Source organism: Epinephelus fuscoguttatus, linkage group LG17 (genome assembly GCF_011397635.1).
Source record: "Epinephelus fuscoguttatus linkage group LG17, E.fuscoguttatus.final_Chr_v1".
Classification (NCBI taxonomy): domain Eukaryota; kingdom Metazoa; phylum Chordata; class Actinopteri; order Perciformes; family Serranidae; genus Epinephelus; species Epinephelus fuscoguttatus.
Genome location: NC_064768.1, coordinates 42100119 through 42125105, shown reverse-complemented (window position 1 = coordinate 42125105; position 24987 = coordinate 42100119). Strand labels below are relative to the sequence as shown.

Below are 24987 nucleotides of genomic sequence, written 5' to 3'. Positions count from 1 at the left end.
ATAGTAAGTATTTAAAAGTTTATGTCTGTTAAAAAACAAAACAAAAAAACTAATAAATAAATATATATGATATTGTGAAATACAAACAATTAATGTTATTACTTAGTTTATGGAATTTAATTTCTTATTGTTGTTTTAGATAGACACTTCTTTTGTGTAAATATGTTCGATAAATTAAAAAAAGTTCAATTTTATGTATAATTTTACATTGAGTCAAAAAATACATTTAGAAAAGAAATTTACAAAATATAAACATTCAGCAAGTTAATTTTTAAACTCCACAATAATACTACACATTATTGTATTAATGCAACAGCTGGCATGTTTTTGCATCAAACTAAATAAAAATTCACATGAAACTAAACTTTCTTGTTGAATTCATTCGTTCATCTGATCATCAAAAAATAAAATCATCAGAAACTTTTTGAAAACCATGTAAAAATGTTTTATTGAAGCCTTTGACCTTCATTTATTCATTCATTCATATTCAATATGAATAAAAAGTTTCTGTAGCACATCAGGATCACTAACACCAAGATAAACATCAGTACTTCCTACACTAATACCTACATAAGGCCACTAGGAATCATGGGACTGATGGGGCAGTTTAACCCCAGTGCATCATGGGAAGACTAATGGTGTAAATAAACAAGCAAACAAAACACTAAGGAACTTTAAAACAGACGGAAGAAATTCTGAATGAGAACTTGTTGAAAGTTTTTTTTCACAGTTTGTTTGTTTTAGCGCTTCCTTCCTGACCTCACTGCGGCCACGCCCCCTTGTTTCCCAGAAGGCAGAGTCACGGTGAGATCAGAGATGATAAATTAACAATAAATAATCATTAAATATAAATAAAGACGAGGATGGAGAGCTGCGATTGGTTCCTTCAAACCTCCAACAGATGGAACAATCTGTTGGTTCTGAACGAGAGAACCTTCGAAACGTTCCCTAGTCCCTGTCATGGGATCAGGACGATCACTGAAACGGTCAATCTGATGAGAACGTTAAAAATGCCTTTGTACTGAGTTTTTATTTGCCCAAAGAACAAGTTCTACCAACATAGTTGCGTATTCTAGGGTAGCGAAGGAACAACCCACCCTACATACCCTCCGATTGGCCAGTACTTGTTGGCTCTGTTTGCATGATTGTTTAGGTTTAGGTTTAGGGTAAGCAGGTCAGGGTAAGCAGGTCAGGGTATGAATGTCAGGGTAAGCAGGTCAGGGTAAGAAGGTCAGGGTATGAACGTCAGGGTAAGCAGGTCAGGGTAAGAAGGTCAGGGTAACAACGTTAGGGTAAGCAAATCAGAGGCAGAGTAAGGCAAACCATTCCTTCAATACCCTTGGATTGGCAAATTCATGAGCGTTTCACAGTGACTCATATTAGATCTAAGAACTCTACCGACCTTTAACCTCTCTCGTAGAACTCATTCCAGTAACACGTTCCTGAACACGGAACATGTTCCAGAGTCATTGATACATTCATGGATCACGTTTTATTAGCTTATAGTAACACTGTCTGGGTGTAACGGAAACACGACACATTTTCCATCTGGAACACATTCTCCTCTCTGACTGGCCACGCATTCAGTCCCGGGCTGCGTCCTGTCGGCTGATTGGCTGGCCCTTTTGGAAGGCGGAGTGGAAAAGGTTCATGAGGTCGTAGAAGCGCCGGCTCACCTGCAGGAAACAGGAAGTAGCCATTAATATTTACAGAGGAAGAAAGGCTGAGAGCATACACTGACGCTGAGGCCCCGCCCTCCTCTCACCTGTTGGGCGGTCTTGTTTCCCAGTTGGGTGGAGACCTGTCTGAAGGTTTTCTGATTGGCTCCTCTCTGCTGACAGGCTGTCAGGATGGCGCGGTCTGCCTCACTGAAACAGGAAGAGCTCATCATTAAACTCACATTGTGATAACGTAAAAAGTAACGTTTTGGTGTTCTTGAGGAGGCACATTCACCAGACTGAGACACAAGGTCACATTGACCTTTGTTGACTAAATTTAATGAGGTTACCCATGACTCCAAGCGGAGGTTTGTGTGTTAGAGTGTGTTCATGTGTGTCCTGACCGTGTCCAGACGATGACCTTCTCTCCACTCGAGGTCATGGAGATGTTTTTGGCACAGACGGGTCGCTCCAACTCATCAGACGCCTCAGCTCTCTTCCTGTTCCCGTCTGGAGGATTCTGGGTGATGCAGTCCCTCTCTATGGTCTTTGGGCCAGTTGCTACTGGTGACGACTGGCCGTGAAGCTGTTTGAAGAATTCCCAGAATTCCTCCTGCAGGTCAGAGTGGCGTCTGAGCAGAGACGAGATCTGAAAGGACAGAGATCAATAACTTTTCCCCCGACGTTTTAATACAAATTTTTCAGACATTTTATCGACATTTATTAAGACATTTTATTATTTTTCAAATGTTCAGTGTTTGACTTTGTAAAACTTTACTTACAAGTTTCGTTTTTTTATTTTAAGATTTTTTTGGGGCATTTTCGCCTTTATAGATAAAAAAACAAAACAAGTTGTGAGTACCTGCTCCATGTCCTCAGGTGGGGGGGTGGAGCTTGCCTGCAGCACTGACACCACATGTTGGTAGAGGGAGGAGCCTTCTCCCAGGCTCCGCCCCAGTAGCCGCAGAAACCGCCGGCTGCGTTCAAACAGCTGCTGCTCCTCCAGCTGACAGAGACATCACAGAAGAAGAGGAGGAGTTAACACAGGCTGGGTGTGTACCTGAGCACACTGTGAGGTAACAGTGATGTCACCCACCAGCCCACAGCGGTGGGCCTGTCCTCGACTCAGGAAGGCGGCGAAGTCTCTGGTCAGCTGAGGCCACGGCCGCAGGACACACTTCAGTCCGTTGTACAGAACCTCTGCCGCTGCCGCCGAGGACTGATCCAACAGCTGCAGCAGCTGTTCAGAGACGCCTGGGGACACCTGCACCGCATCACACACCTGCACAGGAAACAGGAAGAACAAACACACACACCTGGTTATGTGGTGACTGATGTGTGTGATGTGTCTGTCGTCAGTGATGAACTCACTCTGAGCAGGTAATCCTGAGCGAACGCCTCGTCCTCACATTTCCTCTGCCCTTCATCATCCTCTGAGGACTCCTCCTCCTGCGCGCACACACACACACACACACACACACACACACACACACACACACAAGTGTGTTACACAAGTTAACCTCATTTATGTTACACCTGTGTGTGAAACCTGCTCAATTAATATCCAAAATCTTAAAAAGGATAGTGCACCCAAAAATGTAAATTCAGCCATTATCTACTCACCCATATGCCGAGGGAGGCTCAGGTGAAGTTTTAGAGTCCTCACATCACTTGCAGAGATCCAAGGGGAGAGGAGGTAGCAACACAACTCCACCTAATGGAGGCTGACGGCGCCCCAGATTCAAACGTCCAAAAACACATCATTGAAACCACAAAATATCTCCATACTGCTCGTCCGTAGTGATCCAAGTGTCCTGAAGCCCCGACATAAAAAGTTGTTTGGAAAAACCTCATTTGAACTCTGTTTTTAGCCTCATTGTAGCCTGTAGCTCTGACTGCCTCTCTGGGCACCGCACTCACGTGTGCGCACTCAGGGTGCGTTGGCATTGCTTTGCATTTGAAACAACTACACCACCAGGTTTCCAGTGCTCGACTCCGGTATTCTGCAGCTGGCTGAGGGTTAGGCTCATGAGCTGCGGCGGCTGCTTCGTCCAGTAGCCTGAGTTCATCCGTATACTCGGGCTCAAACAAATACGGCTCAACAAAGAAATGCTGTTCCTCCTCAGTTTCAAAGTCTTCAGACATGTTGGGCTGTCCTTTGCTAAAAGACCGTAGTGCAAATTATCTTTTAGCTCTGTGGTTTCTGCTGTCTCTCCCTGTGGTGCACGTGTCACGTGATGTAAACACAGGTGAGCAAAGCTCATGCTTTCGCTGGTGGTGTAGTTGTTTCAAATGCAAAGCAATGCCAACGGATGAGGAAAGTCTTTGCTGCTCAGACTGGGAATTGGCGATGCCTGCACTTGAGAATCTGGACATCAGTACTGACGAGACTGCTGCTCTTCAGAGACCGTGCATCACCGATCACCCTGAGCGCACACATGAGCACGGTGCCCAGAGAGGCAGTCAGAGCTACAGGCTGCAATGAGGCTAAAAACAGAGTTCAAATGAGGTTTTTCCAAACAACTTTTTATGTCGGGGCTTCAGGACACTTGGATCACTACGGACGAGCAGTATGGAGATATTTTGTGGTTTCAATGATGTGTTTTTGGACGTTTGAATCTGGGGCGCCGTCAGCCTCCATTAGGTGGAGTTGTGTTGCTACCTCCTCTCCCCTTGGATCTCTGCAAGTGATGTGAGGACTCTAAAACTTCACCTGAGCCTCCCTCGGCATATGGGGGAGTAGATAATGGCTGAATTTTCATTTTTGGGTGCACTATCCCTTTAATAAAATGTTTATGATGCGACTTTAAAGCACAGAAGAAGAAATGATTTCTCTTTAATTAAGCCCTGAGCCTATTTTATAGGACTCTGCTATTTGAGTGCTTTTGGTGTCATGGTAAAGGGAACACTTGTGAGATTTGTTAAGATGTGTAAATATCAGTGTGTGTGTTATATGTGAGGAGTAGATGAAGATGGCACACAGCACAAATTAAACATTTTGAGGTTCACCTAAAACAAAAAGCATTTTCAGGATGAGTATCAGTTTGTAACGATGCAGCTGCAGCTCTAAACCTCGATCACATCATGGTACAACATGTGAACATGAACTCTGCAAAGGTTGATTCTGATAAAGTGAAGCAGAACAATATTAGAGAGGTTTTAGTACAGAAAATTCAGGCAAGCTCTCCAAAATTCTTGTGTTTGCTTGTGATTTTTGAATGACCCTATACCCACCAAAACATGACTGACAGCACTATAAGCCAATCAGAGTCAACAGAACGCATTGTGTGGTGATGTCGGCTGCTGTGAGTGGTCATTGTTTTGGTTCCCCCAGAACCTTTTTTTCCACCCGGACTCATTTGAATGACGGACCACATCCGGTAATACGGGAACGAAACGTGAATCAACAGCAGAATGTGCTTTTCACAGCAAAAACAACAAGGTAAGAGAGATATTACAAATATATTTTGGTGAAAAGATTTCTGTTGTTGTTCTTTGGCCTGTAGGTCTCTGATGGTTTGTGGTAGAGTGATTTGGTGCATATGTGTGAACACAGCGGAGTCTCAGCTTTCATTTGAGATGAACGGCGTGTGTTTTGAATGTGTGGTCAAGTTATAGCCCAGAATATACTGAGTGGGTCGGGATATTGGTGCTGTATGGAGTTGGATTTGTTGTTGTTTATTTAGTTGCTGTTTGAGCTGTGTTTGGGGCGTGTAAAAAGGGTTTTACAGCCGTGTAGGTTCTGCTGTTTAATTTGATGTGCAGCATCACTATATTCCTCGTGATCAGTGCATTGTTTCACACTGTGTTTGCAAAGTCGCTCTCAAAGTCCCCCAATTCAAGGACTCTGAGTTTTAACAGGTTTAAACTGACCTGCAGCTGGAGGATGGACTCATCTGAAGATGCCTCTCCTTCATCATCATCATCATCATCATCTTCTGCTGCTGCTGCTGCTGCTCTGGATGGTGTCACGGTCGCTTCCTGTCCACTCTCTAACTCTGCCTCCTTCTCAACTGCCACACTTTCTGTTGAGCTGGACGAGGACTCAGAGAGCGCCAGTAGGACCTCGCTCTCCTCCTCTTCATCCCCCTCCTCCTCACTTGTCTTGATGACATCATCACCCTCCTGCATCTCCACCTGTGAGGGGGCGGGACCTTCTAGAGGAAGAGGAGGAGTTACATCCTCTCCTTCCCTCCTCCTCGCTCCTCCTCTGTTCTGGGCAGGAGGTGAAGCAGACAACGACCTCCTCCTTCCCTTCCTCCTTCTCCTCTTCCTCAGGCTGGCGAGGGTCTTGTAGTGGTGCCTAATTCGATCTCTGGTTGTCATGCAGACGGTAGCGGTGCTGATGACGTCAGGGGGGGTGTCAGTCCTGCTCAGGAGGAGGCGGCGGAGGAGAACCTGGGGAGGCCTGAGAGCTTGTGGGCAGTCCACCTGTCTGTCAGGGAGGGGGGAGGCGTCCACCTGTCTGTCAGGGAGGGAGGAGGCGTCCACCTGTCTGTCAGGGAGGGAGGAGGCGTCCACCTGTCTGTCAGGGAGGGAGGAGGCGTCCACCTGTCTGTCAGGGAGGGGGGAGGCGTCCACCTGTCTGTCAGGGAGGGGGGAGGCGTCCACCTGTCTGTCAGGGAGGGAGGAGGCGTCCACCTGTCTGTCAGGGAGGGGGGAGGCGTCCACCTGTCTGTCAGGGAGGGGGGAGGCGTCCACCTGTCTGTCAGGGAGGGAGGAGGCGTCCACCTGTCTGTCAGGGAGGGGGGAGGCGTCCACCTGTCTGTCAGGGAGGGGGGAGGTGTCAGGGGGAGGAGGGGGGAGGGGCTGCTGCAGCTGCACAAAGCCGATGCGTCTGAAGTCGAGCTGTTTGGGGAGGCGGGGCGGGTACTTGGTGCCAGGAGGGAAGCTGTAGATTTGGGACGCGGAGCGTCGGAGGGTCATGTGACTCTGGCGGGCGCCACCTGACCTGCAGGGGGGCAGGGCCTCTGGGGCGGAGCCAGAGGGGCTGTTGTAGTCTCTGATGGTTGGGTAGATGACAGGAAGGCTCCTCTGTGGGGGGGGGGCACAGATTTATTTATTACAAAGTCTCTTCAGCGTGTACGGCTCTGGTCACAGTGACCTTTGACCTTCGATTACTAAATTCTTAATCTGTGACTCAAAGTGGACGTTCATGCCAAATTTAAGTAAATTCCTTCAAGGTGCTCTTGAGATAACACTTTATCAATATTGAAACGCAAGTTCACAGTGACTTTGACCTTACATGTCCAAATTCTAATCGGGCTATCCTTAGATCGAAGTGGATGTTGACACCAAAGTTGAGGAAAGTCCCTCAAGGCCTTCTTAAGATATTGCATTCACTGGAAAAAGACAAACGCAAGGTCACAGTTACCGTAACCTTTGATTACCAAATTCTAATCGGTTCATTTGTCACTCATCGTTGACATCTGTGCCAAATTTGAAGAAATTTCCCCCAGCTGTTGTTAAGAATGAGACAGATGAGGTCACAGTGACCTTGACCTTTGACCTTCTTGAGACGTGTGCACGAAATGCCTCCAGTCAGCTATTGTTGGTGTGAAGGTGTGAGAGCACAACAGGAAGTTACCAGCAGCCACAGGGGCATTGACTCCTCCTCCCTCTCCACTGGGGGGCGCTGCTCTGACGGCTCCACCGGCCGGCACGCCACCATCATTGGCCACAACACCCGCTGGTACCTGAAGGCCTGCAGAGACACACACACACCTGTGAGTCCGACACACGGTCACATGACATCAGCTGGAGGTCGTCGTCCTCAGTACGTTACCTTGACAATGTTGTCAGGGGAACCAGGTCTGCAGCACTGCAGGATCCTCCGCCTCACCTGGACCAGAGTCTTCCTCAGCAGGAACTGAGACACCAGCTTCGTCGGGTCACATGACCCCTCCATGTTTCTGAGGCCGAGGACCAGGAGGCTGATGAGACAACGTGACACCTTTTACATTACCACAGCTACACGTCTACTGGCATTCGCCGCGTTTCCCAGTTAAAAGCGATCTTAGGACTTAAGAGCTCAGTTAAGAACGTCTTAGCTAAGAAGGGTCGCTAAGATAAGAGTGTTTCCCAGATGAGTTCTTAATGCCCTTCTTAGGATCGCTCTTTAAGAAGCTCTTAACAGGAGCTGTCTGCTACCGCAGTGCTGAAACTAAATCAATGGATGTCAGACACATCGATCAGCCACCACTTCATCAGCCATAAGTCACACACAGCGCTGCTACCTAACGCACTAATCCCCTGCTGCTCGTGTGTGTGTGTGTTCTAATAATTCTAATGAAAAACTAAGACGATAAACATTTGTTAATGACCTATTGTCATGATGAAAACAAGACTACAACTAAATAAGAAGTAGTCTTGGTAAGAGAATCATGAGGACGTGTTATATTTATATGAAATATAAGATGAACGGACAAATGAACTTCAGGACCTGCATTGTGTCCTACTTGCATTCATCAACGCTGTGTCTCTGCTAATGATCTTCTTAACGTGACCGGTTCACGGAAGGACACAACTGACAGATTTATGGATTACATCAATCTCCACTGAGAATTAGACAACACCCCAGGTATAAACTGTGAAAACACACAGGCAGCACACTGACAGTTGTAAAAGAGTTAATGTGACATGAGTGGATGTGTGAAAACACACAGCTGCTACCCAGCGCACTAATTCCCTGCTGCGCGTGTGTGTAATTACAGGTAACAGGTGTATCCAAGTAGCAATCACACCCATTTACGCACAGCAATTGGTTAATGCAGATATAAAATGACCTGTGGGTATAGGCGCACACATTTAGACAGAGGCGCAAGCGGGCCAAGTGGTCATCTGCACTCACCCCAGAGGAGATGACCATCCTGGTGGATGAAGTATGGCAGCAGTGGGACACACTCTTTGGCAGAACAAAAGGCAAAAAAAAATATTAGTGGCCAAGAACCGTATTTGGCACGCCATCGCCGAAACAATGGCTCCCTCCAGCCCCTGTGGCCTGCGAGACTGGGTGGCAGTGAGAAAGAAGTGGCAGGAGTTTCAGAGCCAAACGAAAAATAGGGCTGCAAGTGGCAGGCGAGAGAGCCAGGGCACAGGTGGTGATGGACCTGGTGACACTACCCTCACCCCTGACGAGGAGAGGGTCATGTCAATAAGTGGCAAGACCACGTCTGAGGGCATCGAGGGGGGGATAGGTGTCCTGGGGGAACATGTGTGATGTGGCAACGTCTTTATGTAGAGTAGTGGGTGGAGCGTCCCTTGATGAGGTTCCAGCTGAGCTCAGTTACACCTGTCAGTTGCCTGATGTCTGAATGTCGCAGGTTTGGAGGGTGGATGTGTTTCTGTTGAGCCCTGACACATTTTTGCGGTAAACTACCTGATACGTGTATGCATATGTGGGATATGTGCGGACAAGTTATGATAAATGATAGTCATGACGATTCATTTTATTTGTGTGCCTGATGCGCGCAGCACATACAGGAACACACTTGTTATTCCTCATTCTTATCTTTCTTATTATTATTATTATTTTTCCTCCAGATTTCGGTGCGTAACTTGTGAAATTTGTTATTTTCTGTCACCAATTAATGCTCAACAATATAAATCTGAAGTATGAAATAGATCAAAATATATACGGTGCACACTGTTTTAACGTCTCCTTGCTTAGTGTAATATTCGCTCGATCGTACAACTCCTTCTTAGTGAAAGATCTTCTTAACCCTTTGGGCCCGAACAATTCACACCTGTTCTTCTCTATTGATTTTCTCCGCAACCGTGCGTCATAGCGAGAAGCCACGCATATCACGTGAAACAGCGAAATTGTAGCTTTCCGACAAGACCAAGCACTTGTCGGTAGTCCAATGTTTTCATGGCGAAAATAAAAAAAGATAAAGTTATACTAAAATCATGAATAACAGAGCTTTCAGCTCTGCACACACATTACTCTTGGATGGATTACTCGCGAATGCAGGCGCGCACAGAAATGCCACACATATTACACACATTAACAAATATTATACATATATCTGTATCTGGGGGTGGGGGGTGTTAGGCTGGGAGAGCTTTTTGTAATGTCTGGGTTTTGTCTGTGTCAATTTGTCTTTTTTTCTTAATGTCTGTACTGTATTTCTTTTTGTATCGTCAGTTCTGTACAGATTGTCTTGCCATGTTACTGTCTGGTTTGTCTCTTTGTTTGGGACCCCCTCGAAAACGAGATGATTCATCTCAAGGGGCTATCCCATAAATAAACAATTTACCAATATATCACATGAAAGCACAGGACTAGAGCTTTCCAATGATACCACACACATCATTGTGCTGCCATCCCATCATGCTATAAATCCATCAAATCAGTCATGTCTGCCTGGCACAAACCACATGTTTTGGACAGCTGTGTAGTGACAGAATGTCCCAGCATCATGGTTCTTATATTGCCAGATTCCAGAGAGTCTCCCCTCTTCATATATGGCAGAATATGTCAACTTCCAACTTGCTATGGTGAGATACATGTAAAAATGTAAGAATTTAGTCACACGGATTTGTTTTTTTCATTGATATAAAAATTAATATAAAATACAGGCACATAGAAGGACATGGAATGATGGCAAATCTGGATAGCCCAGATTGTCCTGAAAAAAACAAGATATAGCATGTGTATGTAGCCTTTATAATGACTGTGATATGAGCTTAGAAGTAAAGACAGTAAAAATACCCCAAAAACGCCTAGGGCCCATAGGGTTACGCTAAGAGCGATCTGGGAAACACGTTTTTCTTTCACAGGAGGCTTAAGAGCATTCTTAAGAAGCTCTTAGCGCTAAGATCTTCAAAACTGGATCTGCGAAACGCGGCCATTGTGTGTGTGTGTGTGTGTGTGTGTGTATGTATGTATACCAGTCCTCAGCTGCAGTGAACGCCGCCGTCCTGCGGGGGCAGTACAGAGCTGGGTCCAGGCTGGCGCAGGGCAGCAGCTCTGGGTACAGGAAGACCAGACGGGTGGCAAAGAGCCAGGCAAGTTCAGTTGGCAGGACGGGGTAACAACGCACTGTGCGAACACACAAAAACGCACACATCATTGCCACATTCACATCACGACTCATCTAAGGGTCCTTGAACGCACCACCAGGTGAAGCCGTGATGCAGTCTTCGTCGTACTCACTGTGTCCTCTGGCGTCCGGAGGGTGGTGCTGCTGCTGGTGGCTGATGGGAGTCTGCTGCAGCTCCTCCAGCAGCTGCAGCGCCCCCTGCAGGTTGGAGGCTCTGAAGGCGCTGCAGAAACCGGGACATCCTGATGACATCAGCAGCTCACCCCTCTGAGCCAACAGGTCCAACTCAAACTGAGACACAGAGGAGACATTCAGAATCTTTGTGTTCACATGTGTGTGTGTGTGTGTGTGTGAGTGTGTGAGTGTTACCAGGAATTGTCGGGTGGTCTCGGCCTCGCTTTGCAGTCTGACCACAGGTGAGCTCAGCAGGTGAATCTGAGTCAGCAGCTGGACATGCTGAGGGACAGACACAGTATTTAATAACCTGTATGTATACATACACTGAAATAGGTACAACCCCATCATCCCCTGGCTGCGCCTAGAGATCTTGATCCTGATCAGTGACGTGGGACAACAGCAGCGGAGGTAAAACACCCACCGAGAACGTGATTGACTTTACACCGAGGATGCAGATGCAGCTCTCACAGGAACCAGATGGCTCGTAGCGGCGACCCTGGTACCCCCCAAAAGACACCCGCAGTCGTAACCCTTCTCCAAGTCCACACGTAGACTGGATGGGCAAACTCCCACAACCCTCCCAGCAGCCCTGCAATGGTAAAGAGCAGGTCCACTGTTCCACTGCCAGGACGCAATCTGCATCGCTCCTCCTGAATCAGAGCTTTAACAATTGGTCGGAGCCTCCTTCCCAGCACCCTGGAGTAAACTTTACCTGGGAGGCTGAGCAGTGTGATTTGATCACCACCCTGGACTGCCACTCTGCAGGCACCGTATCGGACCTCCATGTGACACTGAAAAGGCATGTCAGCAGAGAGAGCCCAACAATGTCCAGAGCCTTCAGCATCTCAGGGTGAATCTCAAACCTCTGCAAGGGATATGGGTGAGAGTTCCCCCAAGTCTTTAGGCTTTGCCTCCTCCAAGGAGGACTTGACGGTTGTGTTCAGGAGTTCCTCAAATACCCCTTTTCCACCAAAGCAGTTCCAGTGCTGGTTCTGGGCCAGTGCTTAATTTGGAACCGGTTTTCCTGTTTCGACCGACAAAAGAACTGGCTCTGGGCCAGAAAAACTGGTTCCAGAGTAGCACCAGTTCTTTGCTGGACTAGAAGAAAGAACCAATACGTCACGGGGAAGGGGGCGGGGTTATTGAGCTGCTCAACCGCTGCAATGAATGCTGGAGGCGATGGTGGACGAAAGCGCAAACAGACCCCGGTAAGTTTGTTTTCAAACATTTTCGCCTTGCATATAGTTGTTTAGTTTTACCAGTTTCTTCAGATAACAGCTGTGTCCCAATTTAGGCCCGTGTCCCTCGGAGGATGTGGTCCTAAATTGGGACACAGCTGTTGTTTGTGATGTCTGCTCGGGTTAATGTTCAACTAATCAACAGGTTAGCCTTGCTAACATTAGCTAACGTTAGCAAGTTACTTAGCCATGGGCTCACCTGCCAGCCCCACTTTCAGTTGGCTAAACATTGTATAATGTGTAGTGGACAAGTCACTGTTTAAAGCGCTGTTTTTCATGTGGTCTACAGACTTATCTGCCATCGAACAAGACGATGCTAACTACGAGCTAACGTCGCTACTCCACTGCAGCTCACCAACACCATCCAGCAGCAGGTCAAAGCTACACAACAAGGACCTGAATGATGCCCTGCTGCAGAAGGTGGAGACTGACACCAGTGTGTTTCTTCATGGAAAGTTTTAGTTTTGCACATTCAATGCACACTTGTCACTTTTATCATTAGCTTATTTTTTGTATTTAAATAAAAAAAAAAATCTAAAGAGACATGTCTGCTTCTGTATGTTGTCACTTAATGATGTACAATTTAACTGTGTAATAAGTTCAAGTAAAGCTAGTAAAAACAAGTCAAGACCTCAACAGGTTACCCATTTATGAAGATGCTTTTCACAGATGTCTTCAGTCACTGTGTTTATAAAGAAATGAGACCATGACAGCCATAATCATTTATATGAATTTACTGAACTGAAGGATGAAACAATATTGGTGACATGAAGTAGTCCAGCAAACACAGGTAAAAGGAGTCAGGTAAGCAGCAACAAAACAGCAAAAACAATGGAGAGTAGCAGCCAAAACATGTGCAGCATACACAACCAGAACTAAATATAACAAACATTTGAATGGCAGGTTTTTAGGAGGCGCCACCGCTGTCCTTTCAGTCTCCCAAAAGCCATTTCCACAACTGACCGTGCACTGCTTAATCTGTAGTTATAGGTGTGTTGTTCAGGGGTCAATCTGCCAGTGTCCCTAAAGTGCTTCATGAGCCAGCTCTGCATGGGGTAGGACAAAAATGAAAAGGTAAATAAGCATGTTGAGTGGAGAGTGATCAATACTAAAATCAATAGCTAAGCATCCTCTGTTGTCCCGCTGAAACTACAATAAGCCCTCAGTGGTCTAAATAAGTACACAACACATAACGTAACACATTTGCATTGTGAATTAGCTGTGCTCTGCCAGCTAACGTTAGCTCACAATAAAGGCTAGCATAACAATCTCATGTTCAGTGTTACTAAGAGACAAACCGTGTTAGGTTATTACCTGTCTTCTGGAACGTGACTGCCGTCCATACAAATCTAGTCGAGCAGCATAAATACGATGTATCTGCCGTGTTTGGATGCTGATGAGGCCTCGTAGCGCCAGGAGTAACAGCTGCACAAGTACGTGGTCCGCCGTTGTTGTTGTTGTTGTTCAGCGTAACTGACATATACAGTGACGCAATGACGTGGCACCCAGTTGTGGAAAAGCAAATTGGTTCTCAGCTGGTTCCCAAGTTGAACCAACTGAGAACCAGCACCAGCACTAGCACTGGAACTGCTTTGGTGGAAAGGGGGTAAAAGTGCTCCTTCCACTGCTCAACTATGTCCCCAGTTCAGGTTGGGTCAAGCCAATATACAGTACAGGCCAAAAGTTTGGACACACCTTCTCATTCAATGCGTTTTCTTTATTTTCATGACTATTTACATTGTAGATTCTCACTGAAGGCATCAAAACTATGAATGAACACATGTGGAGTTATGTACTGAATGCCAAGAGTGTGCAAAGCAGTAATCAGAGCAAAGGGTGGCTATTTTGAAGAAACTAGAATATAAAACATGTTTTCAGTTATTTCACCTTTTTTTGTTAAGTACATAACTCCACATGTGTTCATTCATAGTTTTGATGCCTTCAGTGAGAATCTACAATGTAAATAGTCATGAAAATAAAGAAAACGCATTGAATGAGAAGGTGTGTCCAAACTTTTGGCCTGTACTGTATACACACATATATACATACATAAACACACACACACACACACACACACACACACGTATATATGTATACATACAGTGCCCTCCAAAAGTATTGGAACATGTCACTGACAGGTGTGTTTTGTTGCCCAGGTGTCTCCCAATTACATTGATTATTCAAACAATAAATAGCACTGAATGTCTGAGCTCAGTTTCAGATTGGGTACGATAGATTTTGCCTGTGCAGACTGCATTTAGAGGTGGAACCAACATGAAAACCAGAGAGCTGTCTATGGGTGAAAAAGAAGCAATTGTGAGAAGATGGACAATCAATCAGAGCCATTGCACAAACATTGGCCATAGCCAGTACAACCATTTGGAATGTCCTGAAGAAGAAAGAAACCACTGGTGTACTAAGCAACAGACGTCGAACAGGTAGACCAAGGAAAACATCAGCAGTTGATGACAGAAACATTGTGAGAGCTGTAAAGAAAGACCCTAAAACAACTGTTAGTGACATCAGCAACAACCTCCAGAGGGCAGGAGTGAAGGTATCACAATCTACTGTTGGCAGAAGACTTCATGAACAGAAGTACAGAGGCTACACCAGAAGATGCAAACCACTCATTAGCAAGAAGAATAGGAAGGCCAGGCTGGAATTTGCCAAAAGGTACAGAGATGAGCCTCAAAAATTCTGGGAAAAAGTTTTATGGACTGATGAGACAAAGATGAACTTTTTCCAAAGTGACGGAAAGGTGAAAGTTTGGAGAAAGAAAGGATCTGCTCATGATCCCAAACATACAAGCTCATCTGTGAAACACGGTGGAGGTAATGTCATGGCGTGGGCTTGCATGGCTTCTTCTGGGACGGGCTCTTTCATCTTCATTGATGATGTAACACATGATGGCAGCAGCAAAATGAACTCAGAAGTCTTCAGAAACATTTTGTCTGCTAATTTAAAGAAAGATGCAACCAAACTGATTGGGAGATCCTTCATCATGCAGCAAGATAACGACCCAAAACACACTGCCAAAACAACAAAGGAGTTCATCAGGGGCAAGAAGTGGAAGGTTTTAGACTGGCCAAGTCAGTCTCCAGACTTAAACCCAATAGAGCATGCATTTTACCTGCTGAAGAGGAGACTGAAGGGAGTAACCCCCCAAAACAAACAACAACTGAAAGAGGCTGCGGTGAAAGCCTGGAAGAGCATCACAAAAGAAGAATGCAAAAGGTTGGTGATGTCAGTGGGTCACAGGCCTGATGCAGTTACTGAAAGCAAAGGATTTGCAACTAAATATTAAGTCTCATTCACTTTAATCTATTTTAAGTTTATATGTTCCAATACTTTTGCTCACCTAAAAATTTTGTGTTCCATTACAAATAATGCTATCTTCTAAGTTGTGTATCAGATCCAGATGTACATACCTGGAAATAAAAACTGAAATGTTGATCTCTTGTCCCATATTCATCTTTTGATGTCAAACCCAAATGTTTTCAGTCTACAACAAAAGTAAACGAATTGGACTCACTGTTCCAATACTTTTGGAGGGCACTGTACATATGCAAACAGTATTAGTATACATATATAATAGTGGTACGTACCTGTTGTAGCTGCTGGTGGAGGCGGGCCCTCTGCGGTCCTCCCAGCTTCAGTGTGTACGGCTCTGGACTGTGTGTGTGTGTGTTACACAGTGTGTGTGTCTGCTGTCTCTTCCTGATGGACGCCAGCTGCTGCTTCACTGTACGCAGCTCTGTGATTGGTCCGTCTCCGTCTGGTCCTCTGTGAGGGAAGCAGAGAGGGTCAGTGAGTCATGTCTGACTGTGGTCGTGTGTGTCATGGTGTGTGTTACACACATGTGGTGCTGCTCCTCAGCTGTGTGCGTTTGAACAGAGTGAGGCTCCTCCTGTGGCTCCTCCTCCTCTTCATGGCCGTCATCTTCCACTTCCTGTCCCGCCAGATCTTCTTTCAGCTAAGACACATACACAGATAGCATGTAAAGGCTACAGCGTAGGCCACATGTAAGGACTACAGCGTAGGCCACATGTAAGGACTACAGCGTAGGCCACATGTAAGGACTACAGCGTAGGCCACATGTAAAGGCTACAGCGTAGGCCACATGTAAGGACTACAGCGTAGGCCACATGTAAAGGCTACAGCGTAGGCCTCATGTAAAGGCTACAGCGTAGGCCACATGTAAAGACTACAGCGTAGGCCACATGTAAGGACTACAGCGTAGGCCACATGTAAAGACTACAGCGTAGGCCACATGTAAGGACTACAGCGTAGGCCACATGTAAGGACTACAGCGTAGGCCACATGTAAAGACTACAGCGTAGGCCTCATGTAAAGGCTACAGCGTAGGCCACATGTAAGGACTACAGCGTAGGCCTCATGTAAAGGCTACAGCGTAGGCCACATGTAAAGGCTACAGCGTAGGCCTCATGTAAAGACTACAGCGTAGGCCACATGTAAAGACTACAGCGTAGGCCTCATGTAAAGGCTACAGCGTAGGCCTCATGTAAAGACTACAGCGTAGGCCTCATGTAAAGACTACAGCGTAGGCCTCATGTAAAGGCTACAGCGTAGGCCTCATGTAAAGGCTACAGCGTAGGCCACATGTAAAGACTACAGCGTAGGCCTCATGTAAAGGCTACAGCGTAGGCCTCATGTAAAGACTACAGCGTAGGCCACATGTAAAGGCTACAGCGTAGGCCACATGTAAAGGCTACAGCGTAGGCCTCATGTAAAGGCTACAGCGTAGGCCTCATGTAAAGGCTACAGCGTAGGCCACATGTAAAGACTACAGCGTAGGCCACATGTAAAGGCTACAGCGTAGGCCACATGTAAAGGCTACAGCGTAGGCCTCATGTAAAGGCTACAGCGTAGGCCTCATGTAAAGGCTACAGCGTAGGCCACATGTAAAGGCTACAGCGTAGGCCACATGTAAAGACTACAGCGTAGGCCTCATGTAAAGGCTACAGCGTAGGCCTCATGTAAAGGCTACAGCGTAGGCCACATGTAAAGGCAACAGCGTGGGCCACATGGGCCACATGTAAAGACTACAGCGTAGGCCTCATGTAAAGGCTACAGCGTAGGCCACATGTAAAGGCTACAGCGTAGGCCACATGTAAAGGCTACAGCGTAGGCCTCATGTAAAGGCTACAGCGTAGGCCACATGTAAAGACTACAGCGTAGGCCACATGTAAAGACTACAGCGTAGGCCTCATGTGTCAGACTGAAAACACTCACCGTCTCAAACAGCTCTTCCATCAGTTCGTTCACCTCCTTCTCTGCAGGACACAACAACAACAACAACAATAACAGATAATATAACAAGAACAACACAACAACAACAACAGAAACACAAACAGGTGTGTACTGACTGGTGATGCGGACGGCCTTGTCGTCACGGTAATCCTCAACATCAGGTTCATCGATGTCAGCCAGGAAGTTGTACTCTGGATCATCTTCATCATCACACTCCTCTTCATTTTCCATGTCTGACGTCATCAGGCCTCTCAGCCAATCAGTCCACTCCCTGTCCTCGTGGGCGGAGCTGGAGTCGTACATGTCAGGTGTGATGTCAGGAGCTCGGAGCTCCGCCTCCAGTCGGCCCAGCGGGACATCACGTAGAGGACGCTTGGAGCGCGTTCTGTACGCCATCAGCCCCACTTCATCCTCTGACTCCGACAGCGGCTGGTAGACACCGACAATCAATAATCAGAGTCACAAACAGACAGACAGGGTCAGAAACAGAGTCGGAAAGAGACAGACAAGTCAATTTAATTTTATTTGATTATATTTTCTATGTAGCACCAGATCACTACAGAAGTAATGTCAGGTTACCTTTCCTTGTTCTTTTATTAAACAAACTAAAGAGCTGTTGTTATTTATCGTATTTACATGATGGCATGCCATTTCTGTTTCTACATGGTTGCACCTTTACAATTCTCTCTGTATCGCATACGGCGGTGTTCCGCCCCAATGTACGTATACACACACACACACACACACACACACACACACACACACGGCTCGAGACACATTTTCCTGACCAAACCAGACCCGAGTCCGAGACAATTAGAACCAAGCCCGGTCGAACCCGCAGCACTGTACACACATTCAATGGAGCAGAGCCTGTGTTGCGTTCAGGCGTTGTCACGTAAATAACAAATTCCAGCACTTGCATGGTCTCTTACACAGACGCCTAGGACGTCAGCACACTGGCTGACTCTGTCGTCTGTGGACATTCCCATAGGAAAGTTGTAATAGAACTAGCGCTGGCTCCCAGCGGCAGTGATGTGACTGGATCCATATCTGTGTACTTCCATACTTCCACGACCAACAGCTGATTAGCTTTGCCTTACACTGGCTTACACTGGAATTGCTGTTCCCCGAATTGTTGTCCATAGTACAACAGAAAAGGAAGAGTTCGGTGCATCGCAAGAAGAGATTAAAATGGATATGATTTCATTTGATTCAGCTACATTGCAGAGCTGCAACGTCTCTGTTACGTGTAACACATGTGCCGTACCTATGGCAACGCCGTCACGTGGTCTGGATGTGCCCACCCATTTCTATTACAAAACGAAAGACGAATGTCCCCAGACTCGCATTCCGAAGTAAGGGAGGCTGGTCACGCGAGACTAGCACTTGCACAGCCCATAGCACAACACAGCAGCATGACAAGTGGGCCAAACCTGACAGACAGTGTCAGAGACAGACAGAGACAGAGACAGACAGAGACAGAGAGAGACATACAGACATAAACAGACAGAGACAGACACAGACAGACAGAGTCAGAGTCAGACAGAGACAGACAGACAGAGAGAGTCAGAGTCAGACAGAGACAGACAGAGTCAGACAGAGACACAGACAGACAGAGACACAGACAGACAGAGACAGAGACAGAGAGAGACAGAGAGAGACATACAGACATAAACAGACAGAGACAGACACAGACAGACAGAGTCAGAGTCAGACAGAGACAGACAGACAGAGAGAGTCAGAGTCAGACAGAGTCAGAAAGACAGACAGAGAGACATACAGACACAGACAGACAGAGACACAGACAGACAGAGTCACAGACAGACAGAGTCAGACACAGACAGACAGAGTCACAGACAGACAGACAGAGTCAGACAGAGACATACAGACACAGACAGACAGAGTCACAGACAGACAGACAGAGTCAGACAGAGACATACAGACACAGACAGACAGAGACAGAGACAGACAGAGTCAGACAGAGACAGACAGAGTCAGACAGAGACAGACAGACAGAGACACAGACAGACAGAGTCACAGACAGACAGAGTCACAGACAGACAGAGTCAGACAGAGACATACAGACACAGACAGACAGAGACAGAGACAGACAGAGTCAGACAGAGACAGACAGAGTCAGACAGAGACACAGACAGACAGAGACACAGACAGACAGAGTCACAGACAGACAGAGACAGACAGACAGAGACACAGACAGACAGAGACACAGACAGACAGAGTCACAGACAGACAGAGTCAGACAGAGACAGACAGAGTCAGACAGAGACATACAGACACAGACAGACAGAGACAGAGACAGACAGAGTCAGACAGAGACAGACAGAGACACAGACAGACAGAGTCAGACATAGACAGATATAGTCAGAAACAGAAAGAGAGACAACAACAATCTGTCAAATGGTCGGAGTGTTACCTGGTAGGGCTCCATGCACACAGCTAGCTCCTCCTCCACAGCGTGAAGCTTCTCCAGGAAGGTGCTGTCAGTCGCTGCTCTAGGGGGTGGGGCTTTGGGAGGAGGGGGAGGTCCCATAGAGACAGGCCTCGCTCTCAAACGCCTCCGAGAAGTCTGACGGGGGGGGGGGAGGAGGGGAACTGTAACAGCTTTCTCTACGTCTGTGTCATCACCAACCAGGATAGAGAGGAGGTGGGGCTTAATGAAACAGGTGTTTGTATAGGTTACCTGCCAGGGGCTGCAGCTGTCATCGTCCACTCTGCTCACACGACTTCCTCTGGGGGACGACGCCGTGCTCTCCATGTCGCTCTCCTGGAACGTCTGCACACATCAACCAATCAATCAATCAATCAATCAATCAGTAATCGATCATCAGTATGACACTGTGCTGCAGCAGCCAATCAAAGCACAGCCTCACATCTTCAGCCGTCTCATCCTCCTCTTCCTCATCAGGACGGTACTCTTCATCAGAGGAGTCTTCCTCAGCCAGAGGGATGTCCACAAACTGAGGAGCCTGGAGACAGACGGACGGAGACAGACGGACGGAGACAGACGGACGGAGACAGACGGACAGAGGTTTAACTCAAACGTGTCAGTTTAAATCTGATCAGAGTGAAAACTTTGTTGGTTGAACTTTGACCTTGTTGACATCACTTGTCTTCTTTATGGGAGAAATGTTCCAGGCTGGAATCACCTGAGAGACAGAGTCAGAAACAGACAGAGTCAGAAACAGACAGTCAGAAACAGACAGTCAGAAACAGACAGACAGACAGAGGTGTCTCACCACTCCTTTCTCCACGACCTCTTTAAACTTGGATCGAGTCATTTTCAGCTCCTGGAGACAAAATAAAAAACACAGCTTAATTATCACGTTAATGAGGTCAAAGCAAGCGATGTGATTGGACGACAGTCAAACAGAAGGACTCACAAATGGAGGGACGGCCTCGGTCTCGTTGATGGCAGCTTTCATCATGGCCACCACATGTTCGTTGGTGATCACTTCCTGTTGGTCAGAATGTTTTAGTTAACTCGTCAGGTGTGTTGTGACTGGATGAACTCAGGTGAGACTGGATGAACTCAGGTGTGACAGGGTGAACTCAGGTGTGACTGGATGAACTCAGGTGTGACTGGATGAACTCAGGTGAGACTGGATGAACTCAGGTGTGACTGGATGAACTCAGGTGTGACTGGATGAACTCAGGTGAGACTGGATGAACTCAGGTGTGACTGGATGAACTCAGGTGTGACAGGGTGAACTCAGGTGTGACTGGATGAACTCAGGTGAGACTGGATGAACTCAGGTGTGACAGGGTGAACTCAGGTGAGACTGGATGAACTCAGGTGAGACTGGATGAACTCAGGTGAGACTGGATGAACTCAGGTGTGACTGGATGAACTCAGGTGAGACTGGGTGAACTCAGGTGTGACTGGATGAACTCAGGTGTGACAGGGTGAACTCAGGTGTGACTGGATGAACTCAGGTGTGACAGGGTGAACTCAGGTGTGACTGGATGAACTCAGGTGTGACAGGGTGAACTCAGGTGTGACTGGATGAACTCAGGTGTGACTGGATGAACTCAGGTGTGACAGGGTGAACTCAGGTGTGACTGGATGAACTCAGGTGTGACTGGATGAACTCAGGTGTGACAGGGTGAACTCAGGTGTGACTGGATGAACTCAGGTGTGACTGGGTGAACTCAGGTGTGACTGGGTGAACTCAGGTGTGACTGGATGAACTCAGGTGTGACAGGGTGAACTCAGGTGTGACTGGATGAACTCAGGTGTGACAGGGTGAACTCAGGTGTGACTGGGTGAACTCAGGTGAGACTGGGTGAACTCAGGTGTGACTGGATGAACTCAGGTGTGACAGGGTGAACTCAGGTGTGACTGGGTGAACTCAGGTGTGACTGGATGAACTCAGGTGAGACTGGGTGAACTCAGGTGTGACTGGGTGAACTCAGGTGTGACAGGGTGAACTCAGGTGTGACTGGATGAACTCAGGTGAGACTGGGTGAACTCAGGTGTGACTGGATGAACTCAGGTGTGACTGGATGAACTCAGGTGTGACAGGGTGAACTCAGGTGTGACTGGATGAACTCAGGTGTGACAGGGTGAACTCAGGTGTGACTGGGTGAACTCAGGTGTGACTGGATGAACTCAGGTGAGACTGGGTGAACTCAGGTGTGACTGGATGAACTCAGGTGTGACTGGATGAACTCAGGTGTGACTGGGTGAACTCAGGTGTGACTGGATGAACTCACGTGGATGATGTTGCGGACATTGACTGTGGTCAAGTTGTGCTGTTTGGACTTGGTCTCCAGTGACTGGTCAAGCTGCCTGTCGATCTCCACCTCTACCTCCGCCTCTTCATCCTCCTCCTCCTCCTCACTCTCTGAGGCTCCGCCCCTCTCCTCCTCTTCCTCCTCTGTCAGCTTCTTCTTCCTCTTCCTCACTGCCCTCCTCCTCGCTGCCTTCCCCTCCACGTGACTGTCGTCTGACACACAGATGAGAGGATTATTTTCATCAACATGACGTTACCACAGCAACACGCCTACTGTCACTGTGTGTGTGTGTGTGTGTGTGTGTGTGTGTGTGTGTGTTACCCATGGTGATGATGAGGCTGGAGTCTGTGGTGTCTTCCTCCACAAGCAGGTACCCCTCCTCCTCCTCCTCCTGAGCTCCGCCCCCTGCAGGAGGAAACGGCAGCAGCAAAGCATCATGGGAGCTGAGCTGAGGACTGGAGTGTGGCGGTCTGACGCTCCGGGCAGTGGCTGTGGCGGCGGGGGGTTGGGATTTGGACGGGGTGAGTTTGAAGCGTTTGCGGGTGGAGCTCATTCTGGAGAAACATGACCTCTGAAACAGTGACATCATCGCATGTCATTAACATGATAAGCCAATCAAGTTTATCCATTAGTGAGGTCACACTGTGAACATTTGTGCCATATTTTAAAGAAATTCCCTCCTGGCATTCTTCTGATACCACATTCATGAGAATGCCAGGGATGCAAGGTCACAGTGACCTCTGACCTCCAAATTCAAATCACATCATCATTGACTCAAAGTGAATGGTTGTGCCTAAATCTAAAAAATCCCGTCATGGTGTTAACATATCCTGTTTATGAGAATGGAATGGATGCAAGGTCACAGTGACCTCTGACCTTTAATCACCTTATTCTAACCAGATCATTCTTGGGTCAAATTGACGTTGCATTTTAAGGAAATTTTCTCAAGGCATTCTTGTGATATCACATTCATTAGAACGCTGTAGAATACATGGCAGTTAGCTTCTGCCTGTCTGCAGTTAGCTCCTGTCTGTTAGAGTTAGCTTATGTCTGTTAGAGTTAGCTTCTGTCTATTAGCAGCCAGTTTGTGTCTCTTGGCAGTTAGCTTCTGTCAGCTAGCTAACAGCTAGCTTCTATCTCTTAACAGTTAGCTTCTGTCTTTCAGCAGTTAGCTTCTGTCTTTAAGAGATAGCTTCTATTTCTTAGCAGTAAGCTTCTATCTCTCAGCAGTTAGCTTCTATCTCTTAGCATTTAGCTTGTATCTCTCAGCAGTTAGCTTCTATCTCTTAGCGGTTAGCGTCTATCTCTCAGCAGTTAGCTTTTGTCTCTCAGCAGTTAGCTTCTATCTCTCAGCGGTTAGCTTCTATCTCTTAGCGGTTAGCGTCTATCTCTCAGCAGTTAGCTTCTGTCTCTCAGCAGTTAGCTTCTACCTCTTAGCAGTTAACTTCTATCTCTCAGCAGTTAGCGTCTATCTCTTAGCAGTTAACTTCTATTAGAGTTAGCGTCTATCTCCCAGCAGTAAGCTTCTGTCTATTAGAGTTAGCGTCTATCTCTCAGCAGTTAGCTTCTGTCTATTAGAGTTAGCATCTATCTCTCAGCAGTTAGCTTCTGTCTCTCAGCAGTTAGCTTCTCTTTCTTAGCAGTTAGCTTCTGTCTCTCAGCAGTTAGCATCTATCTCTTAGCTGTTAGCTTCTGTCTATTAGAGTTAGCGTCTATCTCCAGGCAGTTAGCTTCTGTCTCTCAGCAGTTAGCTTCTATCTCTTAGCAGTTAGCTTCTGTCTCTTAGCAATTAGCTTCTATCTCTTAGCAGTTAGCTTCTGTCTCTCAGCAATTAGCTTCTATCTCTCAGCAGTTAGCATCTATCTCTCAGCTGTTAGCTTCTGTCTATTAGAGTTAGCGTCTATCTCCAGGCAGTTAGCTTCTGTCTCTCAGCAGTTAGCTTCTATCTCTTAGCAGTTAGCTTCTGTCTCTCAGCAGTTAGCTTCTGTCTCTTAGCAATTAGCTTCTATCTCTTAGCAGTTAGCTTCTGTCTCTCAGCAATTAGCTTCTATCTCTCAGCAGTTAGCTTCTGTCTCTCAGCAATTAGCTTCTATCTCTTAGCAGTTAGCTTCTGTCTCTCAGCAGTTAGCTTCTGTCTCTCAACAGTTAGCTTCTGTCTCTCAGCAATTAGCTTCTATCTCTCAGCAGTTAGCTTCTATCGCTCAGCAGTTAGCTTCTGTCTCTCAGCAGTTAGCTTCTGTCTCTCAACAGTTAGCTTCTGTCTCTCAGCAATTAGCTTCTATCTCTCAGCAGTTAGCTTCTATCGCTCAGCAGTTAGCTTCTGTCTCTCAGCAATTAGCTTCTATCTCTCAGCAGTTAGCTTCTATCGCTCAGCAGTTAGCTTCTGTCTCTCAGCAGTTAGCTTCTATCGCTCAGCAGTTAGCTTCTGTCTCTCAGCAGTTAGCTTCTGTCTCTTAACAGTTAGCTCCTCACCGTCAGCTCAGACCGGAGTTACCGTGTGTTCAGTCCAGTAAACGGTATCAGACTGCTGCTGTCTGCTCCCCTCCAGCTAGCATGCTAACAACTCTCTGTCTGCCGGTAGCATGACAACAGACGGACTACAGCCCGAGCCGGTGTCCCGGTGAGCCGGTGTCCCGGTGAGCCGGTCCGGCCTCTCACTCTCCGGTCCAACAGTCACACTGCCGGCCCGGTACCGGTGGTTTTAGTGTAACGGTTTAACGGCAAAACTCACGGCGGAGACACACTTACCCGCCACAACTATGAGATGCTTCTGAGTAAAACTACATATCCGGCTGTGCGTCATTGCGTCACTTGAACATTAACGACTTCTATTTCACGCTAAAT

The 24987-nt window shown here is 47.0% G+C and overlaps 1 protein-coding gene across 2 annotated transcripts; it reads right to left on the bottom strand.

Annotated features, from left to right (window-relative positions):
- Window positions 1-421: 421 nt before the first annotated feature.
- Window positions 422-24921, bottom strand: gon4la (gon-4 like a). Of its 2 annotated transcripts, XM_049602519.1 has the most exons (29): window positions 24616-24921; window positions 22465-22714; window positions 22123-22355; window positions 20790-20864; window positions 20646-20696; window positions 20502-20555; window positions 20280-20375; window positions 20090-20182; window positions 19823-19975; window positions 17505-17817; window positions 17371-17411; window positions 15975-16090; window positions 15723-15900; window positions 11301-11468; window positions 11072-11158; window positions 10816-10993; window positions 10551-10701; window positions 7444-7591; window positions 7246-7362; window positions 6390-6692; window positions 6300-6359; window positions 6210-6269; window positions 5532-6149; window positions 3030-3107; window positions 2755-2940; window positions 2521-2664; window positions 2063-2307; window positions 1766-1868; window positions 422-1676 (listed from the first exon to the last, which is right to left on the bottom strand). In XM_049602519.1, the coding sequence occupies exons 2-29, from the start codon at window positions 22694-22696 to the stop codon at window positions 1584-1586; spliced, it is 4374 nt and encodes a 1457-aa protein (XP_049458476.1). In that variant the 5' UTR covers window positions 22697-22714; window positions 24616-24921; the 3' UTR covers window positions 422-1583. The 2 variants fall into 2 exon arrangements, with proteins under 2 accessions (XP_049458476.1, XP_049458477.1); XM_049602520.1 differs by lacking the exon at window positions 11301-11468.
- Window positions 24922-24987: the final 66 nt, after the last annotated feature.

What these genes read in the sequence shown, in the direction of transcription:
- gon4la (XM_049602519.1), bottom strand. Translation starts at nt 22,696, where the DNA reads ATGAGCTCCACCCGCAAACGCTTCAAACTCACCCCGTCCAAATCCCAA. An exon ending in CAATGCCCCTGTGGCTGCTG is followed by an intron (nt 6,693 to 7,245) that starts GTAACTTCCTGT and finishes CCCCCCCCACAG; the next exon opens with AGGAGCCTTCCTGTCATCTA. An exon ending in CCCCCCTCCCTGACAGACAG is followed by an intron (nt 6,270 to 6,299) that starts GTGGACGCCTCC and finishes CCTGACAGACAG; the next exon opens with GTGGACGCCTCCCCCCTCCC.